Here is a 20,581-nt window from a genome sequence, read left to right as displayed (position 1 = left end):
TGGCTGATCAGCATCCTGTGGGTGCCTCAGGGCCAGCTACTCCCGGCCCCTCCTACACAGCCACACGCCTGGGCCTGGGCCAGCTCCTGCTGTGGTCTCCAGTCTCTGGTGGGAAACGCTCTGAGGCTCTGAGAATCCGGCGCAAGTCATGCTCCCAGTGAAGAGGACCGTCTGGTCCTGGAACAGAGCCAGCCCTTACCTGGAGCCTGGCCGGTGCTGGGGTTGGGCTTGGGTCCCATCTGCTGGCGGACTCTCCCTTCCGGGCGCAGAGGGCTTCCCAGGATCCCGCTCCCTGGCCTCCGGCTCCTCCTGCAGGCCCGTGGCCTGGCCCTCTGTGTGCGGCCTGCTTGCCGAGTCCTCCTGGGGGCCGGAGGTGTGTGCCAGGCACTTGCTAGAAGCCGAGGCCTTGCCCTCCTGTCTGTCGGCGGCGTCTTCCACTGGCAGGATGGCTTCAGGGGCAGGCTGGGCCTCGTCCAGTCCCTCGGGGCCCTTGTCGCTGGCCTTGGCCAAGCCTGTGGCAGGGTGCGAGGCACTGATGACGCTCCCTGGGCCACACTTCTCCCGCAGGTGCTCCACCGCATCCTCCCGGCCGTCCCCGCAGCTCCCACAGCACACGCAGGAATGGAGGAGGCAGCTGGTGGCCGCAGCGCTGAGTTTGTGGGAGCTTCCCCCAGCCCCCCGGGCCCCGGGCTCCAGTGGGGAAAGGCCGTGGCCTGGAGCTTCCTGGGTGGCCACTGCAGAGTCCAGGGAGGAGGGTGACTTGGGGTTGAAGATGACAGTGGCCGAGAGCTTCATGCCCCCCGTCCGGTGGGCGATCATCTCAGCCGTCTCGGCGTCATCTGCACTCACCTCCCAGCCGTCCAGGGACAGCTGCGAGTCCAGGCAGCTGCAGGTCGAGCTGGGCAGGGCGGCCAGCCTCCTGTGGTCACCCTCATTGTTGTTATTGCTCCAGTCCTCCCCCTTCACCACAGCAGGTTTGCTGACCCCCTCCTCCTCGCTCTGCCCGCCCTGCCGGCTCTCCTGGGGGCCGGTCCCAGCACTGTCTGCCCACCCAAACGGAGCACCTGGCGACTCCAGCCTGGCAGGGGCCTCCACCGCCTCCACGTCGTCCATGAAGAACACCCGCTCCTCCTCGTCACTGCCCGACTTCAGCCGCGCTCTGCCTGGAGAAGCCTCCCCTCGGGGGCTGCCCTCTGCCCCTGGCCTGTGTGCCGGGGACTGGCAGGCACTGGGTGGCGAGAGCAGAGATGACATCTCGTCCCCAGCCCGGTGGACCATGCGGCTGAGCGCCTCTAGCTCCTGGTCATCGTACTGCATGGAGCAGGCCAGCTCTGCCTCTGGGTTCCTGGCCTCGGCTGAGAGTGGCTCCTCAGGGGGAAGGGATGCGGGAAAAGCAGGTGCCAGGGCAGTGGGCACCGGGACGTCTGCCCGGATGGGGAGCTCCACGTCCTGGCAGACACAGAGGCTCCGCTCCAGGGTATGCAGTTCCTCCTCTGTCAGCGCCTGCAGCAAATCCCTGCAGGGAAAGAAGAAAACAGGCCTGAGGCCCTCCACAGCAGAGTCCTCCGCCAAGCAGGGACACAGGCCCCGCAGAAGGGGACCAGGCAGCCCAGCTGGCAGCGGAGTCCAGGACACCCAAGGGAACCGCCCAGGCTCTCCTCCATGCCTCACCCAGGAGCGCCCATGCTGGCTCTGAGACCTCTCACTGCAACAAGAAAGCCCTAATTCTTAGGAATGTGTTGACTGCATGAATACAATCCTCAAGGAGTGAAAAAAATATGTTGGCTCATATGTAGATTTTCACCCTTTTGTTTAACACGAATCACCCAGCTCCAACCACGTGCCAGGCTCTGGGTGCTGAGGTAGGCAGGGAGCGGCGAGTGTGTCCCTGCCCTCGTGGGGGCCCCTCAGTTGTGTGCGGCAGACAGTGAACAACCTTCTGTGCAGTGACTGGATCACAGTGGTGACAACAGGAGGGGAGGAAGGAGGGCTTCCTGGAGGAAGGGGCACCAAAGCTGGCACCAGGAGCTGCGGTCACCCTGGTGGCAGTGAAGGGTGAGCTTGGAGCAGGGCCTGCAGGCTGGTGCCTGTCATTTCCTGCTGGAGAAGTCCAGGCCACACCTGAGTTGAGCCCCCACTGACAATCCCAGTGGGCAAGGAACGCCACAGTGCTCAGGGGGTCCAGTTCAGGAGCCGACTGACCACCACGCCAAGAGAAGGGCGTTCAGACCAGAAGTAAAACACCAGCCAGTACCCCAGGCCCTCGCAGTCACCCCTTCACACTCACTAAAAAGGTGTTTGTAGTTAGTGTGACGTCCACGTTAGCTGGGGCCATGCCTCTGGTCCCCTGCTAGATACGGCAGCTCTCTGAAGGGAGGCCACACCACGAGGCACCTTGCTGTGGACACTCAGCCCCTCTCTTTTTTTTGAAGAGCGGTGCTGGGGATGGAACCCAGGGTCTTCCACATGCTGGGCAGGCCTCTACCACCGGGCTGCAGGGTCTCTGCTGTTTACCTCCCTGTGTCCGTGTTCGGGCTGCCGCGGCCTCTGCGGCTGACCACCTCTCTTGGGGAACTTGCATGTGCACTCCCCTCCTCCACACGGGAGGGGATGCCTGGACCACAGTTTGGGTGAGCATCTGGGACACAGAGCTCTGCCCGGCAGGCCCTCAGGACTCTTGATAGTTTTAATGGATCCTCTCCGGGGAGTGCACAATACACCTTATCGCAGACCCCAACCTGGTGGCTCATGAGGCTGAGCACTGTTGACACACGTGCCATCCCTTAGATATCCTCTGTGGGAAGTGCCTGTTCAAGTCTTTTACCCATTTTTATTGGGCTGTCTTCCTTAATGATGGATTGGAGATCTTACGTATTTTGGATGTGAGTTGTTATTGGATATATTCTTCACCTCTGTAGCTTGTCTTCTCATTCTCTTCATAGTATCTTTTGGTAAATCAGAGGTTTCAATTTTAATAAAGGCAATGTCACTTTTTTTTTTATGGTTAGCACTTTAGGGTCCTATTTAAGAAACAGGCACATGTTAGCACGTTTGTAACCCCAATGGCTCGGGAGGCTGAAGCAGGAGGACTGATTGCAAGTTTAAAGACCAGCCTCAGCAACTTAGCAAGGCTCTAAGTAACTTAGTGAGACCCTGTCTTCAAATAAAACATTTAAAAAGGTCTGGCAATGTGGCTCAGTGGTTAAGCACCCCTGGGTTAAATCTCTGGTAAAAAAAGAAAAAAAGAAAAGAAATTTTTGCCTAATCTGGGGCCACAAAGATGCTCTCCTTGATATCCTCTAAAAGCTCTAAAAAGCTCAAAAGCTGGGGTTGGGGTGGTGGCTCAGCGGTAGGGCATTGTCTAGCATGTGTGAGGCACTGGGTTCCATCCTCAGAACCACATAAAAATAAATAAAAATAAAATGAAAGTATTGTGTCCATCTACAAGTAAAAAGTATATTTTTTTAAAAAAATAGCTCTAGAAGCTGTTTTGCTGCCCATATTTATATCCGTACTGTGTCTAGCAGTGATCTTGCATGTGGCTGGGGTAGATCCAGAGATGAAGAAGTCCCTGGGACAAGCCGTGTTTTGGGAGACCTGCTGGCAGGTGAGCAGCCTGGAAGTGCCCAGCCTGCAGTGACACCAGTGTGAGCTGGGGACCCAGGACAGTCTCACCCAGGAGACAGGGGACACTGCTGAGCTTGTTTAGAAAACAAAGACAAGGCTCCTGGGGTGTGGTGCACGTTGTCCTAAATGAGGGGACTTCTGGAGGATTTCACATACAGAAGGGTTTTCAATAATGAATTCAATGTTCTTAACATATATTGTTCTTTTTTTAAAAAAATTTTTTTTGAGAGGAGAGAGAGAGAGAAGAGAGAGAATTTTAATATTTTTATTTTTTAGTTTTCGGCGGACACAACATCTTTGTTTGTATGTGGTGCTGAGGATCGAACCCGGGCCACACACATGCCAGGCGAGCGCGCTACTGCTTGAGCCACATCCCCAGCCCCATATATTGTTCTTTTTTTTTAAGTTTTTTTTTTTTAATTTTTTAATATTTATTTTTTAGTTTTCAGCGGACACAACACCTTTGTTTGTATGTGGTGCTGAGGATCGAACCCGGGCCGCACGCATGCCAGGCGAGCGCGCTACCACTTGAGCCACATTCCCAGCCCCCCATATATTGTTCTTAACAGAGATTTTCTACCTCTTCTTCTGCCAGCTTTGGTTACTTTTTGAGGAGATTATCCTTTTCATTTGAATTGCTCAATTTATTGATAGAAAGTTGTTCTCAGTATCAACTTAAGAAACTCACCACTTTTATCAATCTTTTTAAAGAACAACTTCTTGGCTCTGTTAATTTTCTCTACAGTACACTTGTTTTCTATTTCATTGATATCTGTTTTGTTATTTCTCTTCTGCTTTCTTGAGATCTATGATAAACATTATTTTCTAGTTGCTTTAAATAAAATTTAAATTTTATATAAAAGAGTCCATCCTGTCTTCTAATTTATGTGTAATGCTGTCAACATTCACTTCTATCAATCCATATCATGACCTTCAGTCTCTTTTATGTTTGCATTTCTATCTGAGATCATCTTTTCCTTTTTCTGAAGAACTCTAATAAGTTTTTTGTTGTTTTTTTTTTACATACAGGTTGCTAATAACAATTTCCCTTGGTTTTATGTTTTGGAATAATTAATTTTTTAATATCTTTATTTTCTATTTATCTATGTGGTGCTGGGGATCGAACCTAGGGCCCCGCACATGCTAGGTGAGCGCTCTACCGCTGAGCCACAGCCTCAGCCCCAAATTCACTATTTTTGTGTGTGTGTGCAGATTTTTTTTCTTTATTGAGAAACTTAAGACTTGGGTACATCAAATAAAACCAATTTCAGGGGGAGGCAGGTAATGACCAAATCCCATAGTAGAAAAAAAAATTAACACTGTCTGGGCTATAGTAGAACCCAGAGAATATATTCTTATAATTGAAAAATTCTAGGCATTTTCATAATTGACCTTTTGATACAAAATGACCTAATAAATTTGTAACTTGTGGTTCTTGATGTTGAGGTCCATAGGACAAGCTAGGAAGTCTTCAAACCTTGAGCTGATTTCCACCAGGGGTTATTTGGCTTTTGAACTGGTTTTTCCTCGTCTAAGAGGTAGCAGCAGCAACAGCGCCCACCTTCTGGGCAGCTTCTTTCTTGGCATGATGAGCTTGTAGAACCGCCACAGCTTCATCCACCTTGGAGCGGAGAGACTCAGGGGACTCCAGCATGTGTAGCAGCTCAGAGTTGTCAATCTCCAGCAGCATTCTTGTGATCTTTCCAGCCAGGTTTGAATGCATTGTTTGGATAAGTGGAAACAAACGTTCGCCCAGCATCTGCTTCTGTTCCTGGGGTGGTGCTGCAGCAAGCATGGAGGCAGTCAGGGGCTCTTGCCCCTGCACATGGACTGTAGGCTGGAGTGCCTGCAGAGGCTGTATGGCAGGGTGAGGGCTGTGGACGCTAGAGGCATACTTGTATGGTGCTACAGCCCGAGGAGCAGCAGCAGCAACTGCAGCACGTGGTGCAAGGTTTGGCACAGCTGCCAAATTCACTATTTTTGAAGGATATTTTTTTCTGGTTAGAAATGCTGATTGGCTGTCATTTTCTCTCAGCACTTAAATACGTATCATTTTGTGGCGGGCTGGCTCCCGTTATATCATTTGTTTTTTGAGAAGGTGTCTGTCTTCCATTTCTTTCAAAGTGCCAAGTCCTTTTCTCTTGCTTCTTTAAATTATTTTTCTTCGACTTTGCAATTTTATTGTGACAGATCCAGGAATGTTCTGAGCATATCTTGCTTGGCGTTTTCTTAAACCTCCTGAATCTTCAGGTAGATTTCTCCCTATCAGTCTTAGAATATTCCTGTCCACTATTTCTTTGGAGGTTTCTTCTGCCGTCCTCCCTGCCTCCCCTGGGCCTCCGCGGTGCGTCAGGCCAGGTGCTGTGCATTCTCTGGGCCGTGTTCTGCGGTGGTCCTGTTTTTCCTGGTTCCCTGCGCTTCACCATGGCTCTGTCTACTGAGCTCTCTTCAGGTTCATCACCCTGCGTTCTGCTGGGTCCAATCGCTATCAAGCCCATCCACCATGTCCTTATCTTCACATTATGAATCTAGGCCATCTGTTTCTTCTTTATAGATTCTGATTCTCTAATTCCCCATCCTCTTACCTGATTTCTCCCTTTCTTCTATTTTCTTTAATACAGCAATCCTAACTGTGTTCAAGTCTGTGGATATTAACTCTAAAATCCAGATCGTCTTCAGTCTGCATCAATTTTCTGGCTCTTCTTTTGATCACAATTATATTTTCTTGCCACTTCACATTTTTAGCAATTTGAGATTAGATAATTGACACTGTATTAATCAAGAAGTGACAGATGTGCTTTCTTCTACCCAAGGGAATGCCCTTTCCTCTGTTAGGTGTGAGGGTCCATTACCACACTGAGTTCAGATATCAAGCCAGTTGAGGACCCAGTGACAGCTTCAGTCTATCAGCACTGCTGAGCCTTGAGGGTCGCTGGCCACACAGACCCCAGAGGCTGCAGGAAACCGAGCTCTGCCTGTCCCCATGTAGCTTCAAAGTCTGTCAGAGTCTCAAAGGGAGGCCTAGGGTGTGTCACAGACACGCTTTTGTCTCCTAAGCCTCCCCTGCTGCTGGGGAGCTTTCTGCCCAGATTGCTGCCTCCCCAGAACCTGGCAGGGACGCTCAGCCCCTGGCAACTGGGTTCCCTCCTTCATAAGAGATTCTCTGCCTGGAAAACCGAGCTTTGGACAATCACCGACACCTGCCTGGAATCATCAGCTGTTTCCCAGGAAAAACAGGGCGAGGCAAGATGGCAGACCTTCTCTCTGGAAGAGTTCTCGGCTCTCCCAATTCTGGCTCATCCGACACTCCCTGTCACCATTCCGTGCCTTACAACACACTTTTGCAGCTTACTTTTTTCTACTGTTGCAGTTGGAGAATCGGCCTGCTATGATCTCAGGCATCCTGTGGCAACCTCTCTGTCCCAAAGCAGGAGTCTGGCCCACATTTTTAAAGAGATGTGAAGACAGCCAGTCATGCCTGCACTCTTTAGATCTCTTCCTTTTTTCTATTCTTGCTTTCTTATTTTTTTTTTTAATTAGGGACTAAACCCAGGGCCGTCTGTATGCTAGGCAGGCAATCTACCACTAAGCTGCTGCCCCATCACCTTATGGGTCTCTCCCCACCCCACGCCGTCCCCACATCCCCAGCACCCACCCTGTCCCTCCTACAAGAACCCCATCTGCTGAGGCCCCGCCCCCTCCTTCCTGGCCTGTCCCTCACCTCCCCTCTTGTACCACTTCTCCTCTTCTAAATAGCTCCCCAGAGAGGGCAGGACCTAAGCCTCTGTGTCAAGGCCCATCTTCTCCCCAGAGGATCAGGGAAGCAGTCAACAGCCACCATGAAGCACAAACCAGATGAAGCACCTCCCACCCCAAGCTCACCAACTCACCAAGGGCCACCCACCAAGGTCCCATGACCTCGAGACCCCATTCTCACTAGGAAGCCCACAGCCCAAAAGGCCATGTTCACTGTCTGGATCCTCCCAGGACATGGTTCTGTGCTCTCTGGGTCTCCAGAGAAACCTTCCCTGTCTGGCCATGCCTGGGACCGTCCTGTGCTGGGCAGATTCTAGAGCCTTGGGATGTCCTGCCAGACCCAGGGAGGGGGCTGCAGGGAACAGGGCCACCAGCCTCACCACATCCAGGAGCAGGGCCCCTGGAGGAACAGCTGGGTGTCCAAGGCCACAGGCCAGGGAGGCCCTCAGAGGACTCACGGTCATGGCCTTCATGCCACTGCTAGCCCTCACTGCTGGGCCCTGTCAGCTTGGGGAGGCCACTGGGCAGAGACCTCAGTCACACAATAGAACGTGTGCAGTCTCAGAAGGGCTCCAACACAGCAGCACAAACCTTGCAGCCAACAACTAAAGACCACAACCGACTTGTGGGCACCGGAGGGGAGTGTCAGGGTGTAGGAGAAGAGAGGGCCAGCCATGAGTGCCTGGTGCCTGCAAGGTGGGCAGAGTGAGGCTCCGCACTTGGACCACTCAGCTAGAGAGGCCCAGTGGGGACCAAGAGCAGGCTGGTTCTGGCCACCACGAGGCCACGCAGCACGCGGGAGACTGGGAGAGGCTGAGCACTGGGCTCAGCCCCTGCTCCTCCCGCTCTGCCTGCCGCCAAGTCCCACCTGATTTTCCGTAGCAACGAATGGAAGGGACGGAACAGCTCGGACATGTCCTCCACCTTGCGGTCCAGGTTCAGGGGTCCATCCGCATAGACCACGAGGCCACTGCAGTTGAGACACAAAGCCAGTGTGGTTAGCCCTGAGGGCCTGGTAAGCTGGGACCCCAGCCTCACACCCTGTGGCTGGCCCAACACTGGTCAGCACAGCCTGGGCCTGGGCCTGCGCCTGGGTCAGGTCCTAAACAAGTTTAGAAAAAGGCAATTAAAGTTATTACCCAGACATCACCATCCTTGAAGTTCATTAGCTTGTGTTCATGGGAGTAGTCATAAAATAATCAAAAGAACATACTTGTACCCATCAGCATTGCAATCAGAGAAATTAGCATCAAGGTTTGCTGGGAAAACCTATCTCCTTGGAAACAGAAGAACTGGAGTTGTGTTTGAATTTGTCTATGGAGGCTTATGAGAGGCAGCCCCAACCTGTCTACCCCAAAAGCAAGTTGGAGAACGGAGGCCCCATGTGGGTCACCCCTCGCCACCACCTCCACCTGGGGAAGCTGTCCCCTAGAACAGTGCCCATGGCCCAACAGGCCCGCCCTGCCAGGACTGGGCTCTCTGCCCGTCACTTCCTGGCACTCTGCTGAGTGCCTGCTGAGGCCAGCCTTGCTCAGTGCCCCCTAGGCAGCCCCAATTCCATGGCAACACGTTTGCTCCCACAGCCCACCAGGCACTGTGCAGCCTGCCCAGCTCCAAGGGCACCTCTGTCAGCATCTCAGGAAGCTGCCACCATAGCTGCTGCCCCCCAGGGCTTGGGGACGCAGGCACCACACTCCTTCAGGCCACAGCCAGGTGCAGGCCTTTCCAAGGAGGAGGAGGGCAGTACCTAGAGCCAGGCCGGCAGGCATGGCCACACAGAAGGCCCACCAGCCCAGGCGAACCCGGGAGGGAACGTCTGGAGATGGGTCAGGCCCAGGCCCCACCGGCCAGTCTGTCTGTCTGTCTTTCTTTCTTTTTAGCTTGCAGATGAAACTCACACAGCACACACTTGACCGGCTCCAGGTGCACGGTGGTGCCATTGAATAAGCTCCCATGCACTGCGCTCACCTGCTCCAGGTCTCTTCAACACCCCAGAAGACCTCCTTCAGCACCCCACCATCCCCTGGCCTCGGGCAACCCTGGTCTACTCTCCACCTCTAGGGAATCACCTGTTCGGGACACTTCCTGCAATGGAATGACGGGCAGGTGACTGTATAAGTCTGGCTGCCTTCACTCAGCACCACGTGTCAAGGTCCCTTCATGTGTCAGTGTTTCGTGGCCCTTACAACTGAGTCACGTCCGCTGTGTGCACCACATCTTTACCCATTCATCCCAGTGACCGCTGGGTGGTTTCCTCCATAAACGACAGTGTGTGAGCGTGGTGTGCTTACATTTCTCTTGGGGATGTGCCTAGCAGGGTAGTGTCACCACATGGGTCACGCAATTGTGTGTTCACAGAACCATCTAACTTTTATCCACAGCGGCAGCACCACTTCACACTCCCGCGGGCAGCACACCTGGATCCCTGCTCTTCCATATCTCCTTCTTTCAGTGTTCTGTATTGTGGCTGCGAGCTTCCCTCCACCTTCCCTCCACCCTCATGTTCTGGCTCACCTCAGGCCAAGACCAAGGCAGCTGACTGACCATGGACTGGATCCACTGAAACAATGAGCCAGGATAAAGTTTTCCTTTCCCAAGTTGTTTGTATCAGGTAATTTGGTCACAGAAATGAAGAGCACAGACAGAGAGAGGAGCATTTAAGGATCTGGTTGACAAGGCCAGAGAGCCTGGCAAAATTTGCAGGGCAGGCCAGCAGGCAGGCTAGAGACTCGGAGAAGAGTTGACAGTGTCGCGAGTGCCAAGCCTTCTAAGGAGAATGCTCTCTCACACAGGGGATTTCAGTCTATTTCCCTATGTCCTTCAACTTAAAGATGAGGACCACCACAGTGTGGAGGGCAATCTTCTGTACTCAAAGTCTACTAATTTAAATGTTAATCTCATCTTTAAAACGCCTTTACAACAACATCCAGATGGTATTTGGCCATCTAAGTGGGTACTGAAGGCTCGCCAAGTTGAGACATAAATCTAGCCATCTCTGGGTCCAACTCTGTTATTTGCATGAGACCATCTGGTTGTCCCAGCAGGGGAATGTCCTTTCATAAGTGAATGGTCTTGGTGCCCAGGTCAACTGGCCACAGACGTCTGCATTTGTTTCTAGACTCTCAGTTCTATTCCACTGGTTTTCAATCTACCCTAAAGCCAGCGCCTCACCTTGTTTTTCTGTTTTGATATTCTTACGCTCATTCAGGCCACTGAAGTCCATCTGAATTTGAGGAACAGCTTTTCCATTTATGCAAATGGGCGGGGGGGGGGTGGGGGTGGTGGTAGGATTTTGGTAGGGATTGCATAAGATCTGTAGATCAATTTGAGGAGTCTTGCCATCCCAACTAGACTGTCTTCCCATCCATGAACGTGGGCTATCTTTCCATTTTAGTAGATCTTCCATTTTTCACCAATGCCTGGTGATTTTCAGTATTCGTGTCTTTCACCTCCTTGGTTAAATTTATCCCAAGGTATTTTATTCTTTTGAATGTTTTGGAAATCTCATATTTAAAAGAACACTTAACCATATACAATGTATTATTACTCAGCCTCAAAAAGGAAATTCTGACACATGACAACATGGGCAAACCTTAAGGCCACTATGCTAAATGAAATATGGCAGTCATAAAATGTGATTGCACTTATGGAGGACCCTAGGATAATCAAATCCATAGAGACATAAGGCAGGATGGTGGTTATCAGAGACCAGGGAGAGAAGAATGAAAGTTAGTGTTTAGCGGAGACAGAGTGTCTGTGGAGAAGGAAGCAGGATGGTGGTGACTGTTGCACACAATGTAAATGTCCTCAATGACACTAAATTGTACACCCAGAAAGTTTTAAAATGATAGATTTTATGTTATTCTTATATTACCATAATAATGGAAGAAATTTAGTGCTTTGCATTCTGTTTCCACAAGCTTCATCTGTTAAGAAATTTTGAAGATGTACAGTAAAGACGGTGGCGCTACATGATGGCAGGCTAGAGGGAGGTTGCGTTTCCAGTGGCTCCATGGCTGGGGATCCAAGCAGGGGGAGTGTTGCTCTCAGTGAGGTGGGTGAAAGAGGGAATTCACTCAAATTCAATATCGGACAGTCAGTCTCTTAGAGACTCAGAAATTCGGTGCATTAAACCAAGAACAAGAAAGAGCACGTTGGGGGCAGTGGCACATGTCTGTAATCTCAGAGGTTCAGGAGGCTGAGGCAGGAGGATCATGAGTTCAAAGCCAGCCTCAGCAAAAGAGAGACCCTGTCTCTAGATAAAATACAGAAAAGGGCTGGGGATGTGGCTCAGTGGTTAGTGCCCCTGAGTTCGATCCCCCCCACCCCACCCCCTCAAATAAGAAAGAGCACATTGGGGCCAAGCTGGTTGCAGCAGCAGCAAGGCTGGTTCACCAAGGTGAGGGAAAACACGGAGAGAAGCACAATGGACAGATCTGGCACAGGGAAACCTGCAGATCCCACAGCAGCCTGGACTCGGGATCCAGAGGCGGCACAGTAAACTGGTTGGCCACGCGCCCTGTTTCCCAACCTGCTGCAGAGAGTGGAGGCAGGAGCCTCGCTGCAGCTTGCTGCGGGAGCTGGGAGCGCGTAGCCAACACTGCCCTGTTGTCCTGGCAAGCGCCTACAATGTGGCCTAGGGTGTACCTAGCAGAACACAAGTGACGCGGCACAGAGAAGACTGTACCCAGGGGAGCGTGAGTCAGAAAGGAGGAGAGTGCAGCTCACTTTCCCTTGGAGCCTGGGGGCTCAGGTGACCAGCTGAAGAGGGCCGGGAACCCAGACCTGTTGATGGGACATACGCTCAGGGACTAAGCCTGGGAAGACTGCGTCTTGGGCAGTACCGTGTGGGACCTGAGAGGAATGGCTCACCTGTCCCTGAAGTAGAACCCGCAGGAGCTCCTGAGATCCAGACTCCCAGCAGAGCCCGGCATCTGTGAAGGCCTAAGGTGGGTTGGTCTAACCTCTCCAGAACAGATACCACCCAAAGGTCCCAAAGGCTGATTAGTCCTGATCCCTATCACCAGAACTTCCCTCTTGGGACTTGCAGCAGCTGCACCCTGGGAGTGCACTGATCTGGTCTCTAGACAAAACTCAACAGTGCCTCCCAGTCTGACCACCTCAGTGGAGAAAATTCTTTCATTTTTCAGGAAGAATCTTTTCCTGTGTGGGTGTGTGTGTTCTCGATATGTTGATTAGTTTTTGATTATCTACATATAATCACAAATAATTAGGTGTATTTATAATATATATATTTATATTATGTATATGTTATATATGTTTGTATTATATATAAATATACATAATAATATATATTTCTTTTTATCTTGTTTTTAGCATTTTTTAATGATGCTGTTTTCCCTTGTCTTTTGAAAGTTAAGGGGTTTTGTTTATTTGGGGTTTTTTTGTTTCTTTGTTTTGTTTGTTTCTCGTGTTCTTTCTTGCTCATTTTACTTTTTTCTATTTTCTTCTTCATAAACATCAATTACTACATCTTTTCTGCATTTTCTCTGTCACATTTTGAATACTCTAAAGTTTCTTCTACCTTCCTATCACATTTTTATCTTAATGAAGTATATTCTTCCCATCTTTTAGAACTCTTTGGTTTACATAACTCCTTCGCCACCACTCATGCTGTGGCTTTTGTTAGTACTGCGGATTGTTGACACCTGCTGTCCAACACCATCTGGTTCAAGACTACGTAGTACTTTTGCTATTGGCGATTGCTGACCCAGCCATTCCTGTTATGTGGTGGTTGGGGCTGCAGGTGTCCCACTGGGTATTTATTTTAATGTCGTATATTGTTTCTTCAGTTGTTGCTATTGTTTGTTTCCCCTCTCTGTGAGATTCTGGGAAGGTACAGGGATGAACAAGTTCACACAGAGAGACAGCTGGAAACTAAACCAGCCAACAGACAGTGCACCTTCTCCACACAAACCACACTCAGACTTCAGTAACACTTTAATACGAAGATACAAAAGACAGAACCCCAGGCTGATGACCAGACTGCAAGTAGCAACAGCTAGGAAGTGCCCTCGGGTCCCACACTTGGACATATATTTCTACAATGAAGAGAGAGATAATTAACCCCAAACCTGTGAATACCACATCTACAAAGGGTCTCAATCTAGATCACTCTAGGACACTTGGGCAAGAAAAACCTGTACCCTAAAGAGGCCCACAAGTAAGAGTGGAGGAGAAATTCAGCCCAACAGACACACAGACCCCCACACATGAATACAAGAAATATGGAAAAAAGGTAATATAATGCCTCCTAAAGCTCATAATTCATGAGCAATTGACTCCAAAGATATTGAAATGGATGAAATATCAAATAAAAAATTCAAAAGACTCTAGCCAGGTATGGTGGCACAGGCCTGTAATCCCAGCAGCTTGGGAGGCTGAGACAGGAGGATCTATAGTTCAAAATCAGCCTCAGCAACAGCAAGGTGCTAAGCAACTCAGTGAGACCCTGCCTCTAATAAAATACAAAATAGGGCTAGGGGTGTGGCCCCTGAGTTCAATCCCTGCTACCAAAAAAAAAAAAAAAGAATTCAAAAGACTCCCTAAAAATGATCAATGAGGAGCTGGGGTTGTGGTTCAGTGGTAGAGTGCTTGCCTCACATGTGTGAGGCACTGAGTTTGATCCTCTACACCACATGAAAATAAATAAATAAAGATGTTGTGTTCATCACTAAAAAAAAATGATATTTAAAAAAAATGATCAATGAATTTCAAGAGAACACAGAAAAACAACTAAATGATTTAAGGAAATCAGTACAGGATATGAATGAGAAATTCAATAAGGAGATAGTGATATTGAAAAAGAGCCAAACAGAAATATAGGAAATGAAAGAGGCAATAAATCAAATAAAATATTCAGTTGAAAAATCTCTCCAATAGAGCAGACCATGCTGAAGACAGAATCTCAGAGCTGGAAGACAAAGTGGCTGGCCTTGAACCAGAAAATAAGTAACCAACCAGAAAATACAAGAACTTTCTGACAACATTAAGAAAACGCATTTTGGGGCTGAGATTGTGGCTCAGCGGTAGAGCGCTCGCCTAGCACGGGCAGGACCAGGGTTTGATCCTCAGGACCACCTAAAAATAAAGGCATTGTGTTGTGTCCATCTACACCTAAAAAATATTTATTAAAAAAAAAAACCTGCATTTAAGGATCACTGGAATTGAAGAAGGTTGTAAGATGCAGGCTAATGGCATAGATAATCTCTTCTGGGAAATAATATTGGAAAATTTCCAAACCCTGAGAATGAGATGGACATTCAGATACAGGAGGCATTTGGAGCCCCAAATAAACAAGATAAAAAAAACTCTCCATGACACATTATAATTCAAATACCTGACATACAAAATAAAGATAGAATTTTAAAAGCCCCAAAAGAAAAAAATATCAGGTCACACTTAGAGGCAAGCCAATCAGAATTACTTCCAATTCTTAGCACAAAACTTGGCTTTTAGCCAAGAGAGTTTGGAATGATGTGTTCTAAACCCTTAAAGAAAAGAACTGTCAACCAAAATTGCTATATCCAGCAAACCTATTCTTCAGGATTATAGGAAAAATAAAAACCTTCCAAGTTAATGAGAAACTGAAAGAATTCATGACTACTAAGCTGGCATTACCTCGTGGAAAATGTTAAAGCCAAACCCCATTGCTCACAAAGGGACAAATCTCATTTGAAGCATAGCTAAGCAAATAATCTAATATTTAATAATCTAATATTTAATCAAATTAAATATTAGAAATAAGTTTAAATGGCAAGAAGTAATAAACCTCTCTTATAATGACACTGAATGTGCATGGTCTCAACTCTCCAATTAAAAGACATAGGCTGGAAGAATGGATTTAAAAACAAGACCAAACTACATTTTGTTTGCAAGAGACTCATCTCACAAGCAAAGAAAGCCACAGGCTGAAAGTGAAAGAATAGAAATTGATATACCATGCAAATGGAGCCCCCAAAAAGCAGGAGTAGCTACTCTCATAGCAGACATCATCAATCAGATGAGACAAAAAAAAAGTCACTTTATATTGGTAAAAGGAACAATCCAACAAGAATATATAACAATTGTAAATATTTGTGCTGCAAATATTAGTACACCTAATTACATAAAACAGACACTACTCAAATTAAATACTCAGATAGACCCCAGAACCATAATACTAGGTGATTTCAACACACATCTTTTACCAATAGACAGATCATCCAGACATAAACTCAGTAAAGACTCTTCAGATCTGAAAAATATTATAAATCAAATGGACTTAACAGATGTTTATAGGATATTTCACACAACAACATCCAAACACTTCTCAGCTGCTCATGGAACCTTCTCCAAAACAGACCATATTTTAGGCCACAAAGCAACTGTTAGCAAAAACTGACATGATTCCTTGAATCTTATCTGATCATGATTTAAATTAGAGATAAACACCCAAAAAATAAACAAAAACCCCTACAGAAACTATGTAAACACGTGGAGATTGAATAATATACTTATGAATGATGAAAGCGTGAAAGAAGAAATCAGGGGAGACATTAAAAATTCTTAAGACTCAAAAGAATAGTGATACGACATACCAGAACTCTGGGACACCGCGAAGGCAGTTCTAAAGGAAGTCATGGTGTGAGTGCCTGAATAAGAACATCAGAAAGATCCCAAATAAACAGCCGAGTGGTGCGTCTCAAGGCTCTTGAAAAACAAAAAACCAATTCTAAAACTAGGAGAATGAAGGAAATAATTAATATTAGAGCTGAAATCAGTGAAACTGAGAATTTTTAAAAAACAATACAAAGGATTGATGAAACAAAGAGCTGATTTTTTGAAAAGATAAACAAAATTGATAGGCCCTTAGCCATAATAACCAAAATAAAAATAAAGAATACCCAAATTAATAAAATTAGAGATAAAAAAGGAGAAATTACCACAGACATCACAGAAATTCAGAGGATCATTAGTGACTATTTTGAAAACTTAGGCCCCAATAAATTGGGACACATTTATAGACACATATGACTTGCCAAAATTGAATTGAGAGGACACAGAAAGCCTGAACAGATCAATAACTTGCAAGGAGATAGTCCAAAAAAGAAAAGCCCAGGATCAGATGGATTCTCAGCTGAATTCTTTTTTTTTTTTTAAACTGGTATCAATTTCTTTTTTTTTTTAATTTTATATTTTTATTTATTTATTTATTTTTTAATTTTTTATTGTGGGTTCAGCTGAATTCTATCAGACCTTTAAATAATTAATGCCAATACTCCTCAAATATTCCACACAATATAAAAGAATAGAACACTTCCAAAGTCATTCTGTGAATCTAGTATCACCTTAAACCAAAACCAGATACGGATGCATCAAGGAAAGAAAACTACAGACCAATGTCCCTGATGAACTCAGACGCAAAAATCCTTAATAAACTTAGCAAGTCATATTCAACAACATATTTAGAAGATTATACACCATGACCAAGTTGGCTATATCCCAGGGAGGCCAGGATGGTTTAACATGCCAATCAATAAATGTGATTCACCAGATAAATAGAAATAAGGACAAAAGTTGTTTACTTTTCAATAGGTGCAGAGGAAGTCTTTCACAAAATTCAGCACCCATACATAATTAAAAGAAAAAGAACTGAAGAAACTAGGGACAGAAGGAACCTACCTCAACATCATAAAGTCTATATATGACAAACCCAAGATGACATCATAGTGAATAGGGAAAAACTGAAAATATTCCCTTTAAAATCTGGAACAAGGCAAGGATACTTCCTCTCACCACTCCTATTCAACACAGTATTAGAAATTCTAGGGGCTGGGCTGGGGCTCAGCAGTAGAGCGCTCGCCCAGCATGTGTGAGGTGCTGGATTCGATCCTCAGCACCATACATAAATAAATAAAATCAAGGTATTATGTCCAACTACAACTAAAAAGTATTTTAAAAAAAGAAATTCTAGCCAACACAATTAAGTAAGAGAAGGAAATAAAAGGAATAAAAAAATCAGAAAAAAAATGAATCAATTACCACTGTTGCAGCCACCCAGAGATGGGTGTAACCTGTCAAGCCCCAAACAACCTTTTTCCCCATTTTCAACCTGTTTCTTAAAGAAGCTCCTCACTGAATCCCTTTGATGTGTTTCACTATAAATAAAGCATTTGTGGCCTTTTCCCTTTGTTAGGATCCGACCTGTCAGGTCTCTTACACCAGTCAAGTCCCCGCTTTGAGCATATACTTCTCGTCTTTTGTGTTTATATCTTTTTTTTAATATTTACTTTTTAGTTGTAGATGGACACAATACCTTTATTTATTTTTATGTGGTGCTGAGGAGCAAACCCAGGGCCTCGCGCTTGCTAGGCAAGAGTGCCACCCCTGAGCCACAACGCCAGCCCATGTTTATTTATTAAAATTACTTTTCTAGCCTTTATTTGCAGCAAGCCCACACCTCCGACAGTTACCTACTCTCTCCCAATGCAGGCCGTGGCCAAGATAGCAGCACAATTCACAGCAGCCAAACTATGGAAGCAGCCTAGGTGCCCATCGATGGGTGAATGAATATGGAAAATGTGTTATACATACACAGTGGAGTTTTGTTCAGCCACTAAGAAAAATCAAACTGTGTCATTTGTAGGTAAATGGATGGAACTTAAGACCATGATGTTAAGTGAAATAAGCCAGACTCAGAAGGTCAGGATGGTATGTTTTCTCTCTTCTGTGGAGCTAGAGAGGAAAAGGAAAAGAAAGGTGGGGATTTCATGGAAACTGGAGTGGGATCAGGAGAGCAGAGGAAAGGGAGGAGGTGAGGGAAAGAGGAAACACTGGGGAATGATATTGGCCAAATCATGTTATTACACAGTTGCATGTTCGAATATGTAACACTATATCCCACTGTTACCTACAACCATAATGCACCAGTTTAAAAAGTGGAAAGAAAGAAATTTTGTAGAGTAGATACACAGCAACTTTCTGTATTAATATGCTGGAGATGTTTTTGCACAATATTCAGGATTTTTCCCTAACATCATTTCAATGACTAGAGTATAATGTTTAATCTATCCATTAATTCTGAATATCCAGTCCTTCAACAGGATGATCTTTATAAATACATATTGGTGCCCTGTCAGATCAAGGTCCAAAGTTCTACAAAAGCCCACTGAGCTTCCATAGGCCATCTGGACTCTGTGCCCATTGCCCCAGCAGTGGGCACAGGGGTGAATGAAGGTGGGGAACCTCCCACCTTGGGATCCAGCCTCCTGCACCTGCATCCACTTCCTGAGCCACCAGCACCTGCTCTTCCTCTGCATGCACCCCGACTCTCCTGTGGATCCCCTCTGGTCCTTTCCAGGCCCTTTCTCTAGCTTGAGGCCCCAGGGGACTTCATGATGGTGTCTCCAGGAGGGGACCGTCCAGGACAAAGCTCCTGCCCACAGCAGTCTGGCCCCTGCTCTGTTCCCAGGATGAGGGCTCTTGGCTGGGTTGTTGACCACTCACAAGAGGACAGATCATGAGGCTGGTCAGAGAGAAGTGGCCAGTGTCCTGCAGCCGCTTGTGCTTGGGCACTGGCAGCAATGGGGAGTATGATAAAGAGCTGGACACATGTGGGCAACAAATTCCAGTTTGGAACCCAGAAACACAGTGTACTTGGGGGAGCTTTTGAAACCTGGTGTTTATTTTAAAACTAGTGTGCTGCCTAGGAGAGGCCTCGGGGGCCTCCATGAGTTTGAACCAGGGCCTTGCACATGCTAGGCAAGTGTCCGAATGGTGAGCTACGTCCGCAGCCCTCCCTCTGCCCTGCTTGGTCAGGTGCGCAGCCTACAGAGCAGGGAGGTCAGTGCAGTCACCCCAGACATGCCAGCCCAGGATGGCAGCTGGCCTGGCTGGCTCTGCAGCTTTCCTAGGACCCCTTGGACCCTTGGACCCCATCCCGGTGCCCTGTGCTGGCTGGCACTGAGCGCTGCACGACTCCAAAGCTCTTGCAAGGGCGTTTTAAACAGGGAGACTCGTGGTGCTTCCTGAAGGCAGTGCCTGTGGGAGGCCATCCTTGCACGTGATTCAAGTTACCTCCCTGGCTGGGTGAGAGGCGCTTAGACACATCTTTGTGTCCAGAGCTTTCCCCACCCTTCTCAGGTCCGAGGGCTTGTCCATGTGGAGGTGTGTCTGGCCACTACTCCGAAGACCCAATCGTCGCACCGGACCTTGGGACACTGCCCCCCTTAATCTTCATTGGATGGGATTTTCCCCAGAATTTTTTTGTTCCCCAATAAAAGTCCACTCCCTGGCGTGTTCTCTCTCTCTGGCTAGCCTCTTCAGTCAACCTCGCTACCATTAATAGGTGGCTGGAGGCTGGAGCTACGAGAAGCCGTCCTGGAGCTGGTTTAAAGGTAATTAGAGCCTGTCTCTTTAATTCAAACTCCCTGAGGATTTCTCACGTAGCCGAACCTTCATTTATGAAGCCTGTGCTGGCCGCGGGCTAAAAGCGCCCAGCCTCAGAGCTGCAGTGTCAAAAGACGCAGACCCGTCCCTGCTGGCTGGCAGAATAAAGGCTCTGACTCCAAGGTGCTGGCTGTTCACCATTTCACCAAAATGAATCTGCAAGAGAGAGCAGCTAGCCCAGAGAGAATACCACGCAACAGGATCTGGAGGCCTGCGGGCTCTGCACAGCAGGGCAGGACTGCGTCTCCCCCGGAGGGCACCTCCCTCCAAGCCACCCGGCACTGACCTCCGGGGACCTCTGACAGGCCCTCCAGCTTGACGTCCCTGGGTGAAGGGAAATTCCCAGCTCTTCCTAGGAAGGGGACTCTACAGTGCTGTCCTCGGTGTGGTGTGCCCCAGCCCTGCCTCCCAGGTTCACTAACTCGGTGAACAGAGAGAACTTCATGAGGGGAAGAGGGAGGACAGCAGGAGGAAGGGGCTGGGGCACTGAGAGCCGTAGAGGGTTCGGCCACAGCGGCCAGGGCTAGACCATGCTCAGTGACCACCCTGGAGACCTCCCTGAAGGGGCGGCTGAGGAGGCAGGTGGACAAACGGCCTGACCAGGGGCTCCAGACTCATGCCCGGCGCCCTGGCTGCTCATCCCAGCTCCTGCTGCTGCAGCCTCCACTCGTCCCTGTGGGGCGGGAAGCATCTCTATCCCTGCAGGCCTAAGATCCTGTCCTGTGCACCCTCCCCACACTCCCACTCT

General features: G+C 48.0%; 1 protein-coding gene across 2 annotated transcripts in view; it reads right to left on the bottom strand.

The window, feature by feature from the left end:
• The window catches only part of Zfyve28 (zinc finger FYVE-type containing 28), a 141,631-nt gene that overhangs the window by 53,664 nt on the left and 67,386 nt on the right, over positions 1–20,581 (bottom strand). For both annotated transcript variants that reach the window (XM_046423877.2, XM_046423876.2), the window contains exons 7-8: positions 8,252–8,353; positions 200–1,516 (exon numbers count right to left, since the gene is read on the bottom strand). In XM_046423877.2, the coding sequence (XP_046279833.1) occupies positions 200–1,516; positions 8,252–8,353 (1,419 nt within the window). The remainder of the gene's footprint in view (positions 1–199; positions 1,517–8,251; positions 8,354–20,581) is intronic.

This window comes from Marmota monax, unplaced genomic scaffold, assembly GCF_021218885.2.
Source record: "Marmota monax isolate L192 unplaced genomic scaffold, Marmota_monax_Labrador192_F-V1.1 WCK01_AAM20220418_F8-fsc00009, whole genome shotgun sequence".
Lineage (NCBI taxonomy): Eukaryota > Metazoa > Chordata > Mammalia > Rodentia > Sciuridae > Marmota > Marmota monax.
The sequence above is the reverse complement of the archived record's forward strand: the minus strand, read 5'-3'. Positions and strand labels throughout refer to the sequence as shown.